Source organism: Ascaphus truei, chromosome 1 (genome assembly GCF_040206685.1).
Source record: "Ascaphus truei isolate aAscTru1 chromosome 1, aAscTru1.hap1, whole genome shotgun sequence".
Taxonomy (NCBI): domain Eukaryota; kingdom Metazoa; phylum Chordata; class Amphibia; order Anura; family Ascaphidae; genus Ascaphus; species Ascaphus truei.
The window spans coordinates 537,260,295-537,285,267 of NC_134483.1; the positions used below are offsets into that span (position 1 = coordinate 537,260,295).

Sequence of the window (24,973 nt, forward strand, 5' to 3'; positions counted from 1 at the left end):
CCCCGCTCAGACAGAAACCCTGCTAATGCCCAGGAATGTGGGGGCATCTGTGGGCTCCGTCAGACCGGTTCATCAGTGCCTGGAAAAAAGCATGCATTCAGGGTGCATTACCACAGTTGTAGCCCAAAAGACTACAACTCCCAGAGGCATTGCAGCCCAGGACTCTCCCACTTCCTCCTCTGTCCCCTACTTAAAGTCCGGGAAGTTGCTCCTTCCTGGCATTTCAGCCATTGTTTTTTTTTTGCCACCCCATGTTCCTGTTACCCATTTCCCAGTCCTGTCGTGTTTCCATGTCCATGTTTGCCTGTCCCTGTTTCCCAGTCCTGTTTATTTACCTTGCCTGTTATCCTGTTTACCCAGGATTGCTTGTATCTCCCCTAATTAAACCCTGTTTGTTGCTGGTGTTCTCAGATGCTCCTTGCCACATATTTCCTCCAGATCTCTGGCTTCAGTCTGGGAGGTTAGATTTTACCAGCACCCTTCCATCCTCTCTAATCATTATGCCCAGAGAGGACACTCTCTAAGGCCTACTTGCTACTGGATCTTACAAGCCAACATCCCATCAATACATCATTTCTAAGCCATCCTGTGTTTCTTATCTGTCTCACAGAGGCACTCACATGATTAGTCCCCTCCGTTCTGTGTTTACTCAAAATGTATATACTAAATAAGACAACTCTGCCACTTTCAATATATTTTGCCCCACAATTGATTTACTTTTGCCTTCATACATATTCCCTTACAGCAGCGATGCGCAAACTCCCTGCGCCCCCCTACCTGCTCCCTCCTCAGTCGCGCCCCCCCCCTCCCGTCTAATGATGCGTCAAATGATGCTGCGGGTCATTTGACGTCATGGCTCCATGGCAACGGGCGTCATTTGACGCTGCGTTGTCATACAGACGCATAGAGACCTGGTAAGTAAGTTTACAGAGGCCTCGTGCTCTCAGCGTGGGGCCTTTGAAAACGCCAGAAAAGTCTCGGGCCCCCCCTGGGGTGGGGGGGTGCCCCCAGTTTGTGCACCGCTGCCTTACAGTATGTATATAATTTCCATCTGAACCCATTTTTGACACTAATTGTGCAGCAGAGTGGTGTTATTTACTCAAGTTTACCGCTACAAATCTGTGGCAAAAACTGAGCAAGAAACAGCACTTTATTTATCAAAGAAATGTATTGTCGCAGATTCTCAGAGCTCGGTGTACTCTGTGTGCCGAGAGAGAAACACCTCTCGCAAAAGGAAACACCTGAGATATATGGTCATTTGGATATGCAAAGATAAACATAAAAGCCACTTGAGACGTTACTAAAAGAATCCCTTATTTGGAGAGACGATTAAAGGGATATATATACATACACGCACACGCACACGCACACACGCCAACTGCTAATAAAATTAGAAAGGTCTCTCCCTCTCCTCTGACATAACTCGTGTAACCCCCCTCCCCGTTTGGGATACTAAAGGTATACAAGGGGTTAATGTCTGGTGAGTTGCTGCAAAGCAATGACCTTTCAAATATTGTTGCAACTCAGCCAACTGAAGATTTAGCCCCCCCCTATTCCAGACAGAGCCCCCCCTGTCACATGGGGTGGGGGTTATGTGGTGACGAGCCCAATCACATCCCTGTAACTATGGTGACCTGTGAGGGGGTTGGACCACAGGAGTTCCCCAACATGAACAGGAGGACTCCAGGAAAAACAGGAAGGGGTCTCAACTGTTTGCATGTAGTCCTAGTCTAGTAAGTGTGTAGCTCCGTGTTTTAAGATGTGAGATCACCTGTGTGTTTTTCATAGTTAGGGAAAGTGTCCCTCCCCAAATAGGGCCACTTCATATCTGATCGCAAGGCCATAACAGTGCACTGAGGGAGAGTGTGTGTGGCAGGTCCCCAATATGTGGGATCCCTAAACCAGGGTTCTCTGTCACTATCAAGGTTGCTCTAACGCCAGCCTTGGAGTAGGAAGGCACACCAGGTCAATAAGGAAGGCAGTGGGGACATTGTATTAATGAAGGTGAGATGGGAACCCTGAAGAACTTACATCCCCGTGCAAAAGTCTAGGAAAGTATCTGCAAATGACTACAGGTCCATAGAAGTTATGGAAATGCATGTCCCCAAGACAATGTACAAGATGGAGTGATATAAACCGTGTACCTCCCTGTGCAGCTGTCTCGACTCCAGGGAAGAGAATGTAAGAGTGAAAGCCTCTCCTGTCAATAAACCTGTCCTGTTTGTATAATAAAGTTCCTGGCGTCCTTTCTTACCACTCTGAGAGCTTACACTACCAGCCAGCAGAATGCCAGCACCCTGAGACGGTAAAGAGAGGGTGTGTCACTACACCTACACAACCTCACAGTAACACTCCTTAAGAGCCGGGCAGGGAGGGGTTACACTAGCATCAGGTTTAATCCCTGCGTTGGTTATAACGGATCTCTGTAGGTATGCGTTACTACTGGAACACCTCTTGTGCATATCATTAGCACCAACGGCTCTTAAAGTTAACGCAAATGTCCGTTCCGGCCGAAAGTGTGATTTAACCTGGAGCAATTTTGCACTGATCTTTGCAACCAAGAGATTTTCGTAAATAACCCCCCAGGAAAATGTTTACTGATAGATCAGGGTTCCAAAAGATCGAGGTGTAGGATGGAGGGGACAAAAGTGAATGCATCCCAGCACAGTATCCAATAAAGCCTATCCTTTATTTTATTTATTTTAATTTTATTTTATTTGGAGAGGATAGACACATGATGAAAGTATTAGTAGATATTAAACATGGTCAGAACAAGGCAGGAATTATGGAGAACACATACTGCATATAACATTACAGATATATATTTACGGAGCTGTTTTCTCCCTTTCTTAAATCGTCTTGAGCAATTACTTTTTCTAGTTGGAGTAAAAGTTGAACACTCACTTTCTTCAAAATCCTGCAGCTGTTTCTGGATAAGCTCACTCTCCCTTTCAAGATCCTCTTTCTGTAAAAGCAGAAGTGCCGTCAATGTCCGGCCTAACAATCAACATGTGACGACAATCGCAGTAAATTAATTTTACCAGTGTCTCTGCTTCACTTTCTGAGGAGGCCTCATCGCTGGATTCTTGAATTACTGCAGAAGAAAGAGCAGGGGAAAAACAATTAGCGTGCGGGAAAGTCCAGCTGAAGGCAGGACCGGATGTTTATGGGGAAACATTAAGGCTGCGGTCCCAGTAATGTCTGTGACACGCGCGCCCGGCGGGAAAGGGGGGGGGGGGGGGCGGCGCATGTCACAGCGCTAACCGCGATCTGCGGTCTGTGAGGAGAATCTTGCGACGGGAGGGGGCGTGGTCGGGGATTTGCGGGGCGTGGCCATTACGTCACGCGGCTGGTTCGCCCTCATTGGTGGGGGCGTGGCCACGCCTCCGTCGCTAGGAGTAAACTCAATTTTATTGAGTTGGGAAAAACCCTGCAGCGCGGCGCGGCTGCACCTTCTGCGTGACGGTGCGTACTGGGCCCAGCCCCATTGAGGGGCGGTGCTTACACGCACAGTGCACGCCTCGCCGTGCGCACAGGCCGTACTGGGACCGCAGCCTAAGGGTGCGATGCTCTGAAAATGACATTGAAAGTGAGCTAAATAGGATTCCCTTTAAAGCAGATAATAAACTTTATTTGATATATATTTTCCAAGTTTTTAATTTCTATTATTGTAGTTAGGCCCAAAGCCTGTCGTACAGTGCTCACATGGAAACTTCTGCTGCTGAGCCTTACTTGTTTCACACCACCAGTCATCACCTGGCATTAGAAGGGCCTCACTACATATGATGTTTTAACCTGAGCTTCTCAGGTAATCTTTATTTAAGTTCAATCATGTAACTTAGGCTATAATTCAATATACCGTGAAGCTGTTTTTCCATGGGAAGAAAACCTCTGAGACCCATTGAAGTGGCTGAAGCTCAGAGGGTTCCCCGGTGACGTCAATTATCACAGATATTACCCCGGGGGAACACCCCATCTCTTGTCTCTTTACTTAGAAAAATCCAGTAAGTACGTACAAAACATGCAATGGTTGTTGATAAAGGTTGCAGCTATTTTGTTATACATTCATTATTATTTATCAAACAAAAGAATATAAGAAATAAACTGGCACAATAAACCACTAAACATTCCCATCCTTAAACCAAAAAACTTAAAAACTACTCCTCTTGCCTTAAGCCAAGAGGTGATAGTTTATATCCACTGCCACTAATTATCCCAAGAGGTAAGTAGACACAGAAGTCACCTTCCCCAATAGATACATCCGTGTACCTTCCCCAACAGACCTAGAACAAGGGATTCCCACAGACCATTGAATCCCTGACAAGGCCACAATGTTTTTTTTTTTTGCTGCGACCACCAAGAAGAAAACATTGAAGCCATATTATTTCTGTATTTCTTAAGTTTATGTGATACAGTGATGCTTCCCCCCCCCCCTCTTTATATACAGGTATAAATAACATGAAATAAATAGTTAACAAACATTAAACACCAAATTACATCAATGTTATAATAATAGCAACAAGACATCTGATAATTAAAACATGTAAAAAAAAATTCAATCACCCTAACAAACGTAAACTGAAATGAAAATGTCCTTAATCAATGGAGTGCAATTTTTGAGTGACATCAGCAAAACATCAGTGCGTTTGGTAAGGAGGTCCATATAACTTGAACTGAAACACCCCTTAAAACGTTTAAAACACATAACTTGTCAACTTGTCAACTATAACAATAACTCTGATGAATAGCGAAAGAACAACCAACCACTGTTAGAACTGTGTCCCTAGCAATCTAGGTCACTACATTAGCAAGTGTAGGTAAATGTCTGTGTAAATAGTGTGTAAATACTGTAGCCTCTGAAAATGGAATTGCTGAGAATGCAAATTAAATTAAAATAAAAAAGTCGCTGATGAATTAAACGCTGATAGCCTGTTTGCTGCGCCAGACCTCAGGAATGGATCACTAATCCTCTTCTCAAATGCGATACCTCCAAAAATAAAAATAGGAGTGCAAAAACGTGGCATGAAATCCGTTATATGACAAAATTTATTGTAGCCATGTGTAAAATTGGTGTTACATATCTCTCTCTTGCTGGCAGTAATCCCTGGTAAGAAGGCAGGGTTGCCAGTAGTTATCATGGAGGTTTGCCCTCAAACCCTGTGATGTGTCATATGTAGCAAAGGAAGTGACAGCATGTTTTGTGTCCACTGATATATTGCTCTCTAATCAAGTTGTCCTTCCACCTCTCCCCCAAGGGAGACCACCAGCTGTGCCAGAGCCCTGGACACAGTGTGTAATCAGCTTGTCAATTTGCCACGTGCCTCTATGACAGACAGACTTGAACTGCTGCAGACACTTGACCCAGCCTTGACATAACACCTTCTACACTAACTTTGGGAAGTTCTGTGCAATATATATGTAACAGATTTTCTGGCCTGGCCTGACCCACCCAATCTCACATTGGCCCCTGTGGTCTAACCAGTCCCCATTACATGGTAGTGTCTGGTGGTGCACCTGTTGGCAACAGGACTCCTGAGTCTCCCGCATGATGGTGTATGGGGATTGTCAACCCAGACAGGCAGCTGAGGTAGTGTGCGTGAGTCCTACCTATATCCAGTGCAGCGCCTCCACCTCATCAGGATCCCTGCGTCCGCATGGGGATGATTCTGATGAGGAACTCCTCCGTGGTGCCATCATGTGTAGAGTATGTTCAGACTCACACATGAAGATGTCTTTCCTCAAGGTTGCTTTATTGTGGCTTACGGTGCGGGCCAACTGCCCCATACAGTGAGTTGTCTAGCCACACATCTTGCTGTGTTATCCTTTCAAAGGTACACCCTCCCAATGGAGTGGGATCCCCTCTCCCCTCAGGGAGATCACCCCTGTGCCAGGTCCCTGGACACAGTATGGCTTGGACAGCTAGATGTCAATTACATAATATAGGGCCACTAGTTAAAGCACTAGTGTGCCACCCACTCTCAAGTCTCAACGCAGACTTGCTCCTTACTCCAACACACTAACTTTGAACAGTGCTGTGCCTTATATCTCTCAGGGGGCAGGCACATCTCTGATGTCACTAACGGTGGACTCAGAGTATGTAGCCACTACCATCCACACATATGGCACCTCACCAGGGTGTGAGGGCAAACCTCCATGATTACTGCTGGCATCCCTGTAACTTACCAGGTTTACTGCCAGCAGGAGAGAAAACTGCAGACCATTTTACAGCATGGCTACATATAGACTCCAGAAAGACCCACCTCTGTGTCACTAACAGTGGAAACAAAACATGCTGTCACTTCCCTTGCTACATATGACACATCACAGGGTTTGAGGGCAAACCTCCATGATAACTACTGGCAACCCTGCCTTCTTACCAGGGATTACTGCCAGCAAGAGAGAGATATGTAACACCAATTTTACACATGGCTACAATCTCTCTCTTGCTGGCAGTAATCCCTGGTAAGAAGGCAGGGTTGCCAGTAGTTATCATGGAAGTTTGCCCTCAAACCCTGTGATGTGTCATATGTAGCAAAGGAAGTGACAGCATGTTTTGTGTCCACTGTTAGTGACACATAGGTGGGTCTTTCTGGAGTCTATATATTGCACAGAACTTCCCAAAGTTAGTGTAGAAGGTGTTATGTCAAGGCTGGGTTGTGTCTGCAGCAGTTCAAGTCTGTCTGTCAGAGAGGCACGTGGCAAATTGACAAGCTGATTACAGACTGTGTCCAGGGCTCTGGCACAGCTGGTGGTCTCCCTTGGGGGAGGGGTGGAAGGACAACTTGATTAGAGAGCAGAAGGAACCATCCTAGAGATGGGCAACCTGATAAAGTGCGGCTAAGTGTCGGCCGCTGTGATGGGCAGTCTGCCATACTCTTTGCCAATAGAGATGCCCTTGTTCAAGATACCCTTCTTGCCTGTGAATGGAGTTACTCAGGGAGAAGGTGCACCCAGGAGTTCTCTTCCAGAAACTCCTCCCTGCTGTCGTGGGGATCTGGAAGGGATGGAGGCGCTGTACCAACTGTGAGTAGAACTCGGCACACTACCTCAGACGCCTGTCATGGTGAAATCCCCACTACCAACGAGCGGGAGACTCAGGAGTCCTGTGAGCCAGCAGGTGCACCACACTACACAGACATGTAACTGGGGGCAGAAGATGCACAGAGGGGGCCCATATGAGATTGGGGGAGGCCTCGAACCGTTACATTATTAACATAAAAAAAGAGTAAACTCGCAATTTAAAAAACTAATAATCACCTGGTATGGAGAGTATTAGCTCTCACTGCACCGTGGCTGCTGGAACTCGGCCTCCAGGTATGCCCAAATCACTAGAGTCGGTGTGGAATCAGAGCCGATTGAGTCCACTGCTGTTGAGGAGCTCTGGTGGGGAGGGTGACCCCTTGGTGGAAATCAATTGTGTCCTCTCCTTTGTGTCTCATGAGCTGGTGTCCTAGTTGTTGGTCTGTCTCCAGGAAATGGTACGATCCTCCGGAGATGAATATCCACATGTCGGATTGACATTGACATTTCCCCTTAGCTGAGCGGGAGTTATTGCCACAAAGCCTAAAGCACAGGTATCGGTTTTTTTCTTCTCCCCTGAACCTTCACCCACACGGTGGAGGATCACACCATTTCATGGAGACAGGCCAACAATTAGGACGCCAGCTCCTATTTATTTTTTGTTGTTGAGGAATTGCTGGGTGACGCAGGATATGGGGGTCACGACAGCAGTCTGGATAGCCGGCAACCACATTCAGAATGCGCAATGTAGCATCACATGCCACGTGAAAACGGAAAGAATTAAATGCAATCTATTTCAATATTCATGTTCTCTCTACCTGGCGCTAATATAACACACGTGCAGCCTATTGCACCCATTACCTAGGGAAAGCTGGATATTCCGTACAAACCATGTTTCAGCTCCAGCCACGCTGCCCTTTCCCTGGGACATGCACTGTGGAATATACTGCGCTATTCCACTGACTGCAGCCGCAGTCATTGGAAAAGACCTCGAGGATAAATAATGTCATGAGCCCAGTATTTTCACCAGGCCAGAAACGGCATGATTCCTGCTACTGCGCGGCTCCAAATCTGGTTTTAAGCTTTCGAAAAAGAGCCATAATTGAAGCTGTGTTCAAGCAAAAGAGACCTACCACCTGCTCCTCTCTGAGACCCTGGAGAGAATGGTTTGGCCGAAAAACTCTGTGCCACATTGGAGCCACCACTCCAACTTCCTCACCAACTCCCTTTCCGACACCAACTCCAATACCCCCACCCCCCAAACTCCCTCTCACACACCAGCACCTATACCAACTCTCTGACTCCCTCAATCCTTCTCTCTCTTTATCTCTCTTCTCAGTGTAAGGGGGTCACTCCCGGTTTCCCTGATTTTCCTTTGCCCCCTGCCTTACCCCTGTGGCAGTGGGGGATCGCCCTGGAAAGTACCCCTGAAGCTTCTTCATCGTCGGATCCTTTGCGAAGTTGTTGGCAGGCCCGAGCGCTGCAGGTAACATCCATAAGTGCACCAACTATAAATCAGTACATAGTGGCTGCGCAGTCACACACACACATACCTTACTTTGGGGGTGGGGTTGTGGTGTGCGGAGTTGGACACGGTGTGGGTACACGGTGAGGGGTCGCGTCCTGCGAGACGCATGAGTTACTGTGTCTCCTATACAGAGAGACACTTAATGTATGACATGCATGGTTATGGTTACTGTTAGTAAAGTCACTGTTCTTTTATATGCTGTGTGCGTAGTATTATATTATTGTCCTGCGAGGAACAACTCCCGCTCTGCTGGGAGCCATCGCAGGTGGAGGCGCTGCACCCTATAGTATTGTCCAGGAGGATACACCCCAGGCTCTCATTGGCGGAGGCTCAGGCCTCCTGTGAGCCTAACAGGTAAAGCACCACACTGGGTAATACATATAGCTCCCCTCACATGCACCCTATCTGCGACTGGGTGGGGGAATATGGGTTACATCTGCTTCCTCAATCTGTTACACTGCAGCCACAAAAACTCTGCCATCTTGATCATGCCTGCAACAGCACTTCCTTGTGCACCCAGCATATTGGTCATTATGCAGTAATTGGATTACCTAATTGGATTATGTGCAACAAAAGATTGAACGGGAACCTTGTGGAAAAGATCCCCTTCGATGGGGTAAGTGCAGTTTCATTTCCACTAATTTATTGAGAGCCAATTAGTTTGTGTAATGTGATTATAATGTTGACACTGGTAGAGCAGGGACCAAAATGTAAAAAAATAAAATATATACAGTAACACCGAAGGAGAATATAAGAAAAGATGAAAAAAAATGATGATAATAATAATTAAAATGAAGAAAATGATCTAAATAAGAAATAAGAAAATGGTATAGTAATGGTATGGTCCTGTGCGCAGTGAAATACATGCAGTTTCAGAGGTCTCTCTGCATATTCTTCTTTTTATTTTAACATGTTGCCGATGGCCCAATAAATATTTTGAACAATCTTTGAGCGATCCAGCTTCCATTGCTTTTTTTCAGCAGTGCACCGTTTATTCCTTCCCCCGTGGGATTCGACTTCCTGCATTCCCCTACAAGCTGGGAGCACACTTCGTCCGGATATGCAAACAGCATGGCCGTGAGGAATACTTGAAGTGATTTTATCATTGATATTCACTCTTTTCCAAAGACATTGTTTAAGTCTAACTCCAGGAGATATCCCCTTATGCCATAAGGTGTCTTTATTTCCCACTTTTGGTGTTCTGTAGACACCCCCTCTGGTGCTATTCCTAAGGTTTTCTCTTCAATCCGGGAGTACTAGTGACTTTTCATATATACACTGTATGAAATTCCTCTCGCTTATCTGGATACATTGTTTTTACAAATGACAATAAACTTAGCATATGTTCCATATGCAAAGAAGATTATGGGACATCATTTGTATATACTAGAGCATGGGTGCGCAAACTGCTGAGAGCGTGAGGCCTCTGTAATTCACTTACCCGGCTTCAGTCCACGCATCTCCATGGCAACACGGCATCAAATGACCCTGCAGCGTCATTTGACACTGCGGGGGGGGGGGGGCGTGACAGGGGGAGAGCAGGCAGGAGGGGGCGCAGTGCCGGACGTTTGTGCACCTCTGCGTTAGAGCAGGGGTGCGCAAACTTCTTGAGCTGCGACCCCCTTGCCGGGAGCCGCAGCGTTCGCACCCCCCTCTCCCCTCTCCCAATTGCTCAGCATCAAATGACGTCGTGGGTCATGTGACGGTACGTCACGTGACCCCATCACGTCATTTGAGGCGCGTTGCCATGGTGACGCATGACGTCACATGACCCCGCGACGTCATTTGACACCGCGTTGCCTGGCGACGCATCACCGAAGACCCGGCTGGCAGCAGGTAAGTGAGTTACAGAGGCCTCACGCCTCCCCTAGCATTACATTTAAATGCCACGGGGAAGAGCGCGGGGCCTCTGTAACTGCCTCGCCCCCCTTATAAATTCTCCCGACCCCCAGTTTGCGCACCGCTGCTCTAGAGCACTGATACTGGAACCGCTGTTCCTCCTTGTTTCCTTAATGAGTACTGGGGACAGATATAGCCTGTTCGAGTGGTCTGACCTGTTCTCCACCCCACTTATATGGAGTAGCCACTTAGAGTGTAATTAAAACATAAACCAGGATACATTGGAAGAAAGAATGTCTCTTTGCCAAAGCGCCTAACACGCGCGAAACGCGTCGGAGTTCTGTTGCCCATCATATCCCTGATGTCACCCTTTCAATAAATTATTTTTAATTTATCTGATGTGCTGAGCTCCATCATTTCCCCCCGTTGCTGTGCACCGCTGATCCTCAACTTGGGACTACAAATATTAATATTGTTTTAATTAACAATGGACGATGGAAGGCCTTCATCCAGCAGTGGATCGCCAAGGACTGAAGATGGTCACAACAAATGATTAGGGACAGGGGAAAGAGTGTGGCGGTTCCTCATTGCATTTTCATACCATTTGTTATTATGCCACAACAAACAATGTCCACTTGTTTTTAAGGACAGTGAATCCAGTGGTCTTTGTGGTAACGATGGTGCATTTTCTACCAGTGACGCTAGTAAAGCAGATTTGAATGTAAAAGAAATAAGAAAGCCACAGCATCTACCACAGAAGCATCTACTAAACTTACAGCAGCACGAACAATATTCAAAAAGGGAACTGTATACCCAAGTGTCAAGAACAATTGAAAGTAGCAAAATGTTGTGTATGTTCTTATAGGAAACGTCAGAGGAGCTAATAACAGGAGACTTGTGCTTTGGATAAATGAAGGTAGGCTTTTATTTAGCCAAAGCTCAGTAACAAAAAACATGGCTTTTTCTCAGCAGTACAAAGAATAAGCAGGTGACCGACCATAGGCAAAGGTTCAGCAGTCAAAATATAGCAGGGCAAACAGTCAGCACCCCTCTGCCGTCCAGAACAGCAGCCACGCAGGACTGCAGGCCGCTGGTTTTTAAAGGTTTCAGCCCAGGTCACTTATTAGTGCTCCTGCTTCCTCTAAGCAGGCGTTAACTGTTAGCTGTCCAACCAGCCCCAGGCTTGTACTAACGCCCCAGTTAGTGCGCGCGCACACACGTTGGAGCACCTGGCGGGGCGTCCACCCGTTTCTGAAGCGATCAGTGGACTTCTGATTGATCGTGATGGGTGCGGTGGGTGGCCATGACATCACACGGCTGGTTCACCCTTATTGGCTGAACAGCCGCTGTGACTTAGCTATCACTCGGCCACCGCGCCAAAAGACAAATTTCTTATCTTTTTCCAATGTGGTCGCGCCACCGTGCTTTGAGCATGGGCGCGACGGACTGACTGGGGCCGGCCCCATAGGGGGCCCTCTCTTGTTTGCGCCGCGCACGCCATCGCACGCAAGGTCATGATCACTGGGATAGAGTCCTAAGAGGGTTGACCATGCTACAGTCCTTAATGTATGCACTTATGCTACTGTACAATTCATCTTGTGTTGTTACTGGTCTCAAGGTGCCCTTTGGCCACGAAAAATGTACATTTCATCATTTATCTGGGCACCATCTCAATGCGCAGAGGCGTCTCCAGAAAATACTCATGCGGCAAAATGGAGCAACAATGGATAAGAAGATATTTCACCATCTTAACACATGCTTCACTGTGGCACATTGCACCGCGAGAAATAACAAGCCGTTCAGAGGCGTGGGAGGTTTAATAGAGTCGGCATACAAATTAAATGTTGAAGTAGGAGATGAGTATTCCAGCTATAAGCAACGTAAAGTGTTTGTGAAGCACACTGCAAATTGCAAACGTGAGGAATCTGCGGCAGATGTCAAGGGTTCCCATTCCATAATACTAGAAGGTTCCACTGATAGGTCTACTCCTGGGGAAGTAATTATATACGCAAGATACTTAAGGAAGGCGGCATTTGTAGTGACAGCTCCCCTGCAAAATAGCACTGCACAAAGTGTATCTCAAAAGCATTCAGAATGACATGGGGAAATTAGGCTGAGATTGGAGGAAGGGGAAATGGCTTGTGGGCAGCCTTGTCATAGAACAAATCCTATATTGGAGCACTCATTTTCTAAAGTTTAATAATAAGAGGGTTAAAAAAAACATAAATACGGGTGCTCCAGAGTCAAAGGGTCTGGCTGCTATCCCGATGATAAATTGATCCATGTCTTGTAAGCTCTTCGGGACAGGGCTTCTCCTATTGTTTTATGTGCTTATTCCCATTGTGTGTTATAATATTATGTCACGTGTATTGTAAAGTGCTATACTGTATATATATATATAAAAAGATAGAAAAAAGGAAAATAGAATATGCACTACCACCAAATGTGAGATTTTAGATATAATGCAGAGAAAGAGCTTATCTGGGTCCGGTTGGGGCTCAGGTCCTGCACCTGTCCCGCCCGGATCAGCGCTCGACAAAACATCAAGTACAAAAAATACATAAAGAATCGTGTATTTATTATTTGTTCAAAAATAGGTTGGACATCTTTTTAGATGGGAAAGGTATACAGGGATATACCAAATAAGTATACATGGGAAGGATGTTGATCCAGGGATTAATCCAATTGCCAATTATTGGAGTCAGGAAGGAATTTATTTTTCCCCTTAATGGGGTTTTTTGTTTGCCTTCCTCTGGATCAATAAGTATAGATATAGGATAAAGTATCTGTTGTCTAAATTTAGCATAGGTTGAACTTGATGGATGGAAGTCTTTTTTCAACCTCATCTACTATGTAACTATGTAACTATGTAACTATGTAACTATGTGTAACTAAAGCCAATTGTAAAGCAGCTGAGTAGCTGCTATTTAATGAACGTCCCCACAAGCACTCGGCAGAGTCCCACGGGATGTTAACAGTTTGGAGATATATATCCTGTACTTACAAAGTGCAACGTTTCCGGGCCCGTGGCCCTTTCCTTAGGCTGGTATTGTACATCTTATTCATACCTTATATACCCTCTTTTGTACTCCCAAAGGGTCTCAGTACAGGCAAGGAGCGATGGGAGGCAAACCCAGACAATTTGTGTCAGTTCTGCTCCCAATTTGCCTTGATACATCACCCTCTTTTTTTTAAATCTACCTGGCACTGGTTATTACCTAGTTTTGGAGCCGGGAGAAATTGGTTAAACAAATTTCTTGAAAACCCCATAACGCTAAGGAAGTTAATCAAGTGATGCAATCACGGGGCTCATTCATTCGCCTTTTCCATTGAACTAAACCTTTACTTGTCTCACGGTACCTCTCAGAAGGGAAGTAACACAATGGTTAGGGTGCTGGACTTGATTACGCATGAGTGTTTGGCTCTGGACCACTTGCTCTCAATGTGGTCCATGTGGCATATGTGTCAGGACACCACCAGTCCAATTCTGGGGAAATAACATGCTCCGGCTGTATTAAAGGAAGAAAATCCTATTGATTAAAAAAAAAAAAAAAAAAACACAGCACCGCATGGGGATCATGAAAGTCTTCCACCTGTAAAAGTTGGGAGAAACTGGAGCAAAAAGAACTGCACGAAGTTTACCAAAGAAAGGGTCCCACAGATTTTTTTGCTTTGATAAATGTGGTGCAGTTTTTTGCTCCAGTTTAGCAGCCAGGGGAAACGTTGCTACGTGTCTCCCCCCCATGTATCAAATAAATAAATCCCAATTAAATCAATGGGATTTGTTTTTCTTGGGAACAGGTGCCCAGGGACTGCCCCACTTTTACCTTGATACATAAACCTCACAGACTAAATATCACAGACAAAAATATCACTTGTGAGCACGTTCGCATGTCTCAGGCAGGTCTGTAACCCTACTTTTCCCCATTATCCCTTAGCATACAGTGCTGCCACTGTAGCTAGGGATTCTGGGTAATTATATGCAAATAAACACAGTGTCACCTTTTGCTTCTTGTGCATTTTAAAGCAGCATTTCAATCTGCCGACCCCCGCCCCCTTTAATATGTGCATCAATACAATCCACACAATGATAAGTAATTAGCTAAGTTTGCGATCGATCCGTTCTCCTGTAATCGATCAGCGAACATTCGGCTCGGGGGTTCACTAAATGGCTGTCAGTGCAGCAGAAGAAGACCAAAGATGCAAAGTTCTGTGGGGAAGATCATGTGACCAGGCAGTCACTAGATAGAATTGATGCACTGCTAGAGAGGGCAGAGCTCAAAAATGGGTGTGCCACAGCCTGTTTCAGAAGAGGCAGGGGATGGGACTTTGTAAATGGTTGCTATAGAAACAAAAAATGCTTGTTGCTTCCACTGCAGCCAGGGATTATGGGTTAAGATATGCAAATGAGCAAAGTTTGTCACCTTTTGCTTTTCAATTTTACCATGGACCCCCTATAAGCTTATGCTTTATATGGCAGGCATAAGCTTATAGGAGCCCATGTTAAAATGGACAAATTGCAAAGAGTGGCACAGTCCTGACCTGTCTGAGACATGCAAGTGTGCTCACAAGTGTGCTCATAAGTGTACTCACAAGTTGTACTTTTTTCCATGAATTTCTATTGCAAAATCTCACCCATCTTCACCCAAACAAATTCACTGTGCTTTAAAAGTAAATGTGCAGGTCACACATGAGCACACATTCAGGTCACACGACCCCACATTCAGGTCACACGACCCCACATCCAGGTCACACAACCCCACATTCAGGTCACACGACCCCACATTCAGGTCACACGACCACACATTCAGGTCACACGACCCCACATTCAGGTCACACGACCCCACATTCAGGTCACACGACCCCATATCCAGGTCACACAACCCCACATTCAGGTCACACGACCACACATTCCGGTCACACGACCCCATATTCAGGTCACACACGAGCACACATTCAGGTCACATGACCCCACATTCAGGTGACACTACCCCATATTCAGGTCACACACGAGCACACATTCAGGTCACACGACCCCACATTCAGGACACACGACCCCACATTCGGGTCACACGATCCCACATTCGGGTCACACGATCCCACATTCGGGTCACACGACCCCACATTCAGGTCACACGACCCCACATTCAGGTCACACGACCCCAAATTCAGGCACACGACCCCACATTCGGGTCACAAGACCCCACATTCAGGTCGCACGACCCCACATTCAGGTCACACGACCCCACATTCAGGCACACGACCCCACATTCGGGTCACACGATCCCACATTCGGGTCACACGACCCCAAATTCAGGTCACACGACCCCACATTCAGGTTTCACGACCCCACATTCAGGTCACACGACCCCACATTCGGGTCACACGATCCCACATTCGGGTCACACGACCCCAAATTCAGGTCACACGACCCCACATTCAGGTCGCACGACCCCACATTCAGGTCCCACGACCCCACATTCAGGTCGCACGACCCCACATTCAGGTTACACGACCCCACATTCAGGTCGCACGACCCCACATTCAGGTCGCACGACCCCACATTCAGGTCGCACGACCCCACATTCAGGTTAAACGAGCACACATTCGGGTCACACGACCCCACATTCGGGTCCCACGACCCCACATTCGGGTCACACGACCCCACATTTGGGTCACACGACCCCACATTCAGGTCACACGACCCCACATTCGGATCACATGACCCCACATTCGGGTCACACGACCCCACATTCAGGTCGCACGACCCCACATTCAGGTCACAGGTCACACGACCCCACATTCAGGTCACACGACCCCACATTCAGGTCAGACGACCCCACATTCAGGTCCCACGACCCCACATTCAGGTCGCACGACCCCACATTCAGGTCGCACGACTCCACATTCAGGTCCCACGACCCCACATTCAGGTCCCACGACCCCACATTCAGGACACACGACCTCACATTCAGGTCACATGACCCCACATTAGGTCACACGACCACACATTCAGGTCACATGACCCATTATATATGGCAATTTTTTTGCAAAATTCTATTAAAAAATGGTAAAAATTCTGGCCAAATTCCCAAAATGTATGACATTCCCAATCATGCGAATGTACACAAAATATTCGCTGAAACCCCGAAATTTTCAAAAAGTGTGCGCATAAAACTTCTCATTGCTGATTGGAAGAGATTCACACATCTCTACCGCCGTGATATGTCTTTGAGTGGACAGGTCACATAAAGCAGGAGCCTTGTCTTAAAAAGTCACACATCTACATTTCCCTTCCCCCCCTTAGGAGGGGCCTGCAACGCTTTGTGTACAGATGTTAGCGAGACTTACTAACCAGAGCCATGGCTGAAAAGGCAAAAACTCCACAGCGCAGGAGAGCAGTGTCAGCCACGGTCACGCTACAGGGGGTCCACGCTTCCTGATCGGACGCCCCACCGCGATAATCCTCTGGCGCCCCGAAAATAGTTAGTGTTACTACATCTCTAGCAACATACCAGTGGAGCAGAAAGATCCCCCCCCCAATCTATGATCAGCCCTGTTGGTCGTCTAGCGGCTCCACTACAGAGGTGTAAAGATGTTACTTAACCCTCCTAATGAGTAATAGAAAAATTAACCTAACCTTCATTTTCCGGCACCAGACTCAGGACAATGTAACCACTGATGGTGGTGGTGAGGATGTTGCCATTGGCCATTTTAACATCATAATAGGAGGAAAACCTTTAACCTTAATATCTCGGGAAGCTGGAAAGCTCCTCTAGTTATGATCGTGGAGCCTATAGGGAGTGAGCCTTGAGTTACGACCAGAGTAGTGGGTTACCGGGTCCTACATTTTCTGAAAACCGGGTAACGATACCTGGGCAAAATGAATCATTTTACCCGGTCGGGTTCCCGGTTACCCGGACTGCACTTACCTGCAGGGTGAGGAAGACCGTGGCGACATTTGGGAGCAGCAGCAAAGGACCTGGTGGCGGTGTCAGCAATAGAAGTCTGTTTTCAGCACACAGTAGGAATACAGCACACAGCTGATACCAGCAGGAGCCGGGGAGGAGACGTTGTCCAATAGGAATGCTCCTGCTCCAGTCACATGGTTCCCCGGCTCCCGCTGGTATCAGCTGTGTGCTGTATTCCTGCTGCTCTCGCCTGCTGAACACGGACTTCTGTTGCTGCCTCCGCCACCAGGACCTCTGCTGCTGCTCCCAGATGTTGCCGCGGTCTTCCTCACCGGTCTTCCCCACATTCCGTCGCCGGCTGCAGGTAAGTGATGAAGTATTTTCATTTACAGTGACATTATCTATCGTCGGTTCCTACCCGGTGCCGGGCACGGTCCCCTGCTGCCAATCCGGGTAATGTCCGGGTAGCTGAAAAAGCGCCCGGTAAGCCGGGTACCGGGTTATTACCTCGGTACATCACTTGACCAGAGTGTTCTTGTAAAAGAAGAAATTGTCCACCAGGTGGAAGAAGCACTTGGCAGCCCAGACCCTTCCATAACACCTATCAAGGAAGCAACAACATCAAGAGACCTCAGTGGAGCAGCTGGACACTTAAAGGATATCATTAAATGAGTATAACCTGGCAGCTGGCAGGAATCGTCCTCCTCAGAGCGCTGCATGTTCAGGAGGTCCTCTTGGCTCGGAGATTTCTGCATTTTGTAACGAGACGGCGACCACGGCAGAACCAGAGCATCTGGGCGGTTTTTATTTCTGTGTTTTAAAGGAATTGAAACCTCTTCCCCCTTAGTGGCCTTTTTAACCTCTCGGATGCTGGAGAGGAAGGCTTCTACTAACTAAAGGATGTCAAGAGGAAATCTGTTATTGTTGATATTATTGACCTCCAGCTTTTTGGTGGAAAGATGATTTAGAAGACCAGGCAGTTAACAGTAATGTTTGCGCGTCCATGTGAAACGCCTCATGGACATGTTGTGAATTGCCATACATTTTATATGATCAACAACAGTCTTCATAGATTGAATTATACAGATATGCTGCAACCTCTCAGGTCTTTTCTTCAATGGTAAAACTTCTATAAAGAAATCTTATGTTTGTCCCATAAAAGGTATCCCAACCTTCAACTAACCTTTACTTCTGTAGAATAAGTACGATTAGTAGTATAGATGGGCAAGTTTGGGGAAGCACAAAACCGTGAGGACAAGCTTATTCTTGAGCTGTTTCCTCCTCTTAGTGAGTGTGCATTTGGCTGCAGGGGGGAAGGACTGAGCCACGGGTTGAGCCACCTGAAGCAGGGATATTCCTAATACCTGGCCTGTTGGTGGCCCTTGAGGACTGGAGTTGGCCACCCCTGATCTTAGTGGCCTCCATGAACAGACCTACAGACTAGAAGGTGTCCACAAACAGTTTCACAAGTTTTATTTGCCAGACTTTACAAGGTTACAAATAGTGCCAACTCAGGCTTAGGTGCTGTGGGAATCCATTGAGATTCAGAACCTGAGACGGGCTTCAGCGAGAGAAAGATACAGAGAAAGATGTGGAGAGGTTAGGGTGACCAGGTGTCCCGTTTTAGCCGGGACAGTCCAGTTTTTTTAATGGCTGTCCCGGTTTTTTAATGGCTGTCCCAGCTGCCCCGCATTTTTTAAAATGTCCCGTTTTTTTGTGCTGTTCCGGATTTGGCCATCAGAGCAGGGGGGCAGCAGAGAGCACAGAATGCAGGCAGAGAGGAGGGCGGAGGCCGGTCTGACAGCAGAGGGTGGAGGCGGGGTTAGCTGCAGAGGGTGGGGGCGGGGTTAGTGACTGCAAAGGGTGGGCGCCGGGTTAGCTGCAGAGGGTGGGGGCGGGGTTAGTGACAGCGGAGCCTCAGCAGTGAGAGCCGAAAGTGAGGTGCCTGCTGCCAGTCAAGATGGCTTCCCCCCCCTCCATGCTCCACAGTGATAGGTAGGACACAGAGAGAGAGAGTGACTGTGTGTGTGTGTGTGTGTGTGACTGGCTCTATGTGTGTGTCACTGGCTGTGTGTGTGTGTCACTGGCTCTGTGTGTGTGTGTGTGTGTGTGTGTCACTGGCTCTGTGTGTGTGTGTGTCACTGGCTCTGTGTGTGTGTGTGTGTGTGTGTGTGTGTGTGTCAGTGGCTCTGTGTGTGCGGGTCAGTGCTTCTGTGTGTGTCTGTGTGTGGGTCAGTGCCTGTGTGTGTGGGGGGGGGGGTTCAGTGGCTCTGTGTGTGTGTGTGTGTGTGTGTGTGTGTCAGTGGCTCTCTGTGTGTGTGTGTGTGTGGGTCAGTGGCTCTGTGTGTGTGTGTGTGTGTGTGTGTGTGTGTGTGTGTGTGTGTGTGTGTGTGTGTGTGTGTGGGTCAGTGGCTCTGTGTGTGTGTGTGTGTGTGGGTCAGTGGCTCTGTGTGTGTGTGTGTGTGTGTGTGTATGTATGGGTCAGTGGCTCTGTGTGTGTGTGTGTGTGTGTGTGTGTATGGGTCAGTGGCTCTGTGTGTGTGTGTGTGTGTGGGGGGGGGGGGCGGGGGTCAGTGGCTCTGTGTGTGTGTGTGTGTATGTGGGTCAGTGGCTCTCTGTGTGTGTGGGTAAGTGGCTCTGTGTGTGTGTGGGTCAGTGGCTCCTTGTGTGTGGGTGTTATGGGTCAGTGGCTCTGTGTGTGGGTCAGTGGCTCTGTGTGTGTGGGTGTTATGAGTCAGTGGCTCTGTGTGTGTGGGTGTTATAGGTCAGTGGCTCTGTGTGTGTGGGTCAGTGGCTCTGTGTGTGGGGGTCAGTGGCTCCATGTGTGGGTGTGTGGGTCAGTGGCTCTGTGTGTGTGGGTCAGTGGCTCTGTGTGTGGGTCAGTGGCTCTGTGTGTGTGGGTGTTATGAGTCAGTGGCTCCGTGTGTGTGGGTCAGTGGCTCTGTGTGTGTGGGTGTGTGGGTCAGTGGCTCCGTGTGTGTGGGTCAGTGGCTCTGTGTGTGTGGGTGTGTGGGTCAGTGGCTCCGTGTGTGTGGGTGTGTGGGTCAGTGGCTCTGTGTGTGTGGGTCAGTGGCTCTGTGTGTGTGGGTGTGTGGATCAGTGGCTCTCTGTGTGTAGGTCAGTGACTCTGTGGGTCAGTGTGTGCGTGGGTGTGTGGGTCAGTGGCTCTGTGTGGAGATAACATTTTTTAGATCTATTTATTATATATTTATCTTGCCTTTGGCTGTATCCTCCCCTCCAAATTCCGATAACATGGCCGCGCGACGTCACGTAATGCACATTGCCATAACAACGAGCCGCTCCGTGACGTCACGCTGCATGTGATGTAATTTGCTTTATAAATAATTTTTAAATGTGTCCCGGTTTTTCGTTTTGAAAATCTGGTCACCCTGGGAGAGGTACCTTTGAAAACACCTGAGATTCCAAGGAAATGAAGAGGCAGAGGCCCCAGCATGGGGTCGTAGGCTCCTTAAGGGCTGCGACGTCCTGATTGGTGTGAGCTGGGGGGTCGGCTAAACCCCCCTTCCCCCTTGGAGTGGGGAAGGCTGCTTGTCCCCTTCCATGCAGGGGGAGGGGGGGGAGAGGGTTTAAAGAGTGGGTCCTCAGGGGAGAGAGACAGAGCTAACGGAATTCCCACCCACCCATCCCCAATGTTTGGCTATTGTATTAAACTGTTTGGAGTGTTATATTAACATGATTTTGTATCACCCAGGAGCAGTTTGTCTCCTCGTCACAGCGGAGCTGCCGTGTCAGCCAAGCTCAGGAGACGGAGAACGGGTGAGGATTTTAGGGTCCGTCCCTCAGCTGGAGCCCCTAGAACAGCGCGGCAGGCTGGAGGCACCGGCTTTAGGGCCGGGCTGGCCTATGCCCAATCAACGCTGGTAAAAGGCTGGGTGCCAGCTTTAGGGCTGGGCCTAAGCTGACCCTAGGGGCGGGAGGGGGAGGGAAGCAGCCCAACATCGGCTGATAAGGATCTCCCCCTCCCATTTTACAATGCTTTGGGCGGGGGGAGGGAGTGCGGTCAATTGCTGGCTGCCTGGGCAAGGATCTCCCCCCCATTCACATGCTACGGGCGGGGGGAGGGAGCGCTGCCAATCGCTGGCCGCTGGGCAAGGATCTCCCCTAGGGTGACAAGATTTTCAAAATGAAAAACCGGTACACAATAAAAAATTATTTATAAAACAAATTACATCACGTGACGCACCTCTTTGCCATGACAACGAGACACTAACGTCAGGCGGTGACATGTTGCCATGACAATGTGGCATCACGTGATGCCTCGGCACCATAATGCGTCCCGTTGGTGGGGGCTGCAGTGTTTGTCTGTGTGTATAGGAGGTGGGCCCTGCAGTGTGTGTGTGTGTGTGTGTGTGTGTGTGTGTATATAAATAATAAAGACATTAATTAAAATTAAAATAATTAACAAATTAAAATTAAATAAATAATTAATTGACAAATTAAAATTAAATTAAAAAAATTAAGGCATTAATTAAAGTTAAGACTTTTAAAAATGTGACCTTCCTGACCTTAGATAATTCTCAAACAATCCAGGGGGAGCATGTAAGGGAAGAGAAGACAAAAGAACACACAATATAAGTGTAGATGTATAGAAAACTGAGATAAGGCACGTACAGTAGTGTATTCTTGGCTAGTATGTCCAGCTTACTCACAGGATGTAGATGAATAGAAAGCAGTTCTAAGAATTTACCTATCAGCCTGATCGCGCTATGTAGCTTTTTCCCATCTCTCGTATACCTCATCCCATCGCTGATTGTGCCTTTGAGGGGGATTCCTGACTACACTTATCCTACACGGGTAGCAGCCCTTCTTGCAACTGCTTTCTATTCATCTACATCCTGTGAGTAAGCTGGACATACGAGCCAAGAATACACTACGTGCCTTATCTCAGTTTTCTATACATCTACACTTATATTGTGTGTTCTTTTGTCTTCTCTTCCCTTACATGCTCCCCCTGGATTGTTTGAGAATTACCTTACATCTTGGAACCCGTGAGACAGGTCCCACCAGAGGGTTTGAGCTTGGTTACTAGACTTACACTTATTTTTGATTGTCACTATTTTATTTTATTTTGTGTAATTTATATTAGTTCTACACATTCACTATTTTTAAATTTTACTATTGAGTTGTTCGCGCCTTTATATTCACTTTTTCACGATTTACCTTCCTGAACTTACACTTTGCAAAATAGGGTCTCTTGCTCTCCTCGTGGCAGTCAGTGACATCACTGCCATGCAGGGCTGCAGACAGCTTTCCTGGGGCCCAGGAAGAACGTTTTCACCGGGGCCCTATACCCACGTTTCGGCGGCCTTGCGAGAACCCCCTCTTCTCAAACACCTCACTCTCACCCCACCTCACACTCCCCAGTCACCCATTCCTTCCCCCCCCTCTCACCTATTCCTTCCCCCCCTCTCTCTTACACCCCAACCCCCTTGTATTTTTCTCCCCTCCCCACACTCAACCTCCCTCCGCAATATACGTGCACACACAGTGACACACACACACACACACACACCGTGACAAACACACACAGCCCCCCTCCTCATACTTCCCCCTCCTCTCCTCATACCTGCCCCCTCATACTTCCCCATCTCCTTATACCTCCCCCTCTTCTCCTCCCCTCATACCTCCCCATATACTTCCTCTCCTCATACCTCTCCCTCCCCATCCTTTCCTCATACCTACTCTCTCCCTCATCATACCTTCCCCATCCTTCCCCATCCCTCCTCATACCTGCCCCATCCCTCCTCATACATGCCCCATCCCTCCTCATACCTGCCCCATCCCTCCTCATCCCTGCCCCATCCCTCCTCATCCCTGCCCCATTCCTCCTCATCCCTGCCCCCTCCCTCCCAATACCTGCCCCATCCCTCCCCATACCTGCCCCATCCCTCCTCATACCATCCCCTCCCCTCCTCATACCTTCCACTCCCCTCCTCATACCTTCCCCATCCCTCCCCATCCATCCCCATACATTCCCCATCCCTCCCCATACCTTCCCCTCAGCTCCCCCTCCTCATACCTTCCCCTCAGCTCCTCATATCTCCCCCTCCTCATACCTCCCCTCCTCATACCTTTCCCTCAGCTCCTCATACCTCCCCATCCTCATACCTTCCCCTCAGCTCCTCACATCTCCCCCTCCTCATACCTTCCCCTCAGCTCCTCATATCTCCCCCTCCTCATACCTTCCCCTCAGCTCCTCATATCTCCCCCTCCTCATACCTTCCCCTCAGCTCCTCATATCTCCCACTCCTCATACCTTCCCCTCAGCTCCTCATATCTCCCCCTCCTCATACCTCCCCTCCTCATACCTTCCCCTCAGCTCCTCATACCTCCCCTCCTCATACCTTCCCCTCAGCTCCTCATACCTCCCCCTCCTCATACCTTCCCCTCAGCTCCTCATATCTCCCACTCCTCATACCTTCCCCTCAGCTCCTCCTATGACACACACAGACAGACAGGACACACACACAGACAGACAGCACACACACACACACAGACAGACAGCACACACACACAGACAGGATACAGACAGGACAGAATACAGACAGGACAGGATACAGACAGGACACACACAGACAGGACACACACAGACAGAACACACACACACCCCTTTCTCTCTCACTGAGAAGCAGCCCACTCCATCCGGCCCGGTACTAAGCCCCGCCCCCGAGATCCTCTGACCTCCAACCAATCCCCTGCTTCTACTCTCTAAGCCCAGCCCTCCGGCATTCTAACATGAAAAAATACTACCCGGCTGCCGCATCCTCCTCCTCCTCGGCGCCGCCGCTCGCTCCCCCTGCGCGTCACCGCGCACCCTTTTCCCGGCGCATCGTCGCCGACTCCCCCGCGCACCAGGGAGAAAAACCGGGACATTCCCGGGACGGACGGGCAACCGGGACAGCCCAGCAAAAAACGGGACTGTCCCGGCAAAAACGGGACGATTGGTCACCATAATCTCCCCCCCATTCACATGCTACGGGTGGGGGGAGGGAGCGCCGCCAATCGCTGGCCGCTGGGCAAGGATCTCCCCCCCATTTTGCATTGAGCATGCTGGGTTGACGGGCAGGCTGGTAGCATTTTAACAGCGGATGTTAAAATAAAGCTGTGACCTTTTCTTCCAACATTGTGTGGTCTCCATTATTTGGTTTAGCGTTACTAAGGAGGGGCGGCGCATAAAGCCTTTATAAGCTAATTTGAACATGCAAAGAGGAAAACACAATGCTTGCTAAGTGGGAATGTCACTCATCTCCAAGCCTTTCAAATTCTGATCCGCTGTCTCTTTTTTTAACGTTTTGATTTATTTATCAGACAAATCCTGCCCTAAACTTCCAGAGCATGACATGTAGGAATCTTTCCTATATTTGATGCAAACTCAAGCAGGAAATAGAGCTACAGTACAGTATGTGTTAAAACAAACTCCTTCCTTCCTTTATACCCCTTTACCCTGTAAATTCCTTGTGGCAGGGACTTTCAATTTTCAATATTTACTTTTATACAGTATTTGCACGCTTGTTTGTTTCATATTCTCCTGCATAATGTTTCATGTACCTATAATCAGCTCTGAGTTTGGTTGGTGCTTTCTAAATCCTTAATGCTTTAAGTATCCGGCCGCTCCTGCTTCTCTTACCGTGCACCCCACAACTAAAACAGTCTA

General features: G+C 48.1%; 1 protein-coding gene across 1 annotated transcript in view; it reads right to left on the reverse strand.

The window, feature by feature from the left end:
* Window positions 1–18,065, reverse strand: part of LOC142467345 (shootin-1-like) — a 45,941-nt gene extending 27,876 nt beyond the window's left edge. Inside the window, exons 1-3 of the mRNA XM_075572913.1 lie at window positions 17,978–18,065; window positions 3,042–3,094; window positions 2,905–2,965 (exon numbers count right to left, since the gene is read on the reverse strand). Coding sequence (XP_075429028.1) covers window positions 2,905–2,965; window positions 3,042–3,094; window positions 17,978–18,053 — 190 coding nt within the window. The 5' untranslated portion in view covers window positions 18,054–18,065. The remainder of the gene's footprint in view (window positions 1–2,904; window positions 2,966–3,041; window positions 3,095–17,977) is intronic.
* Window positions 18,066–24,973: the final 6,908 nt, after the last annotated feature.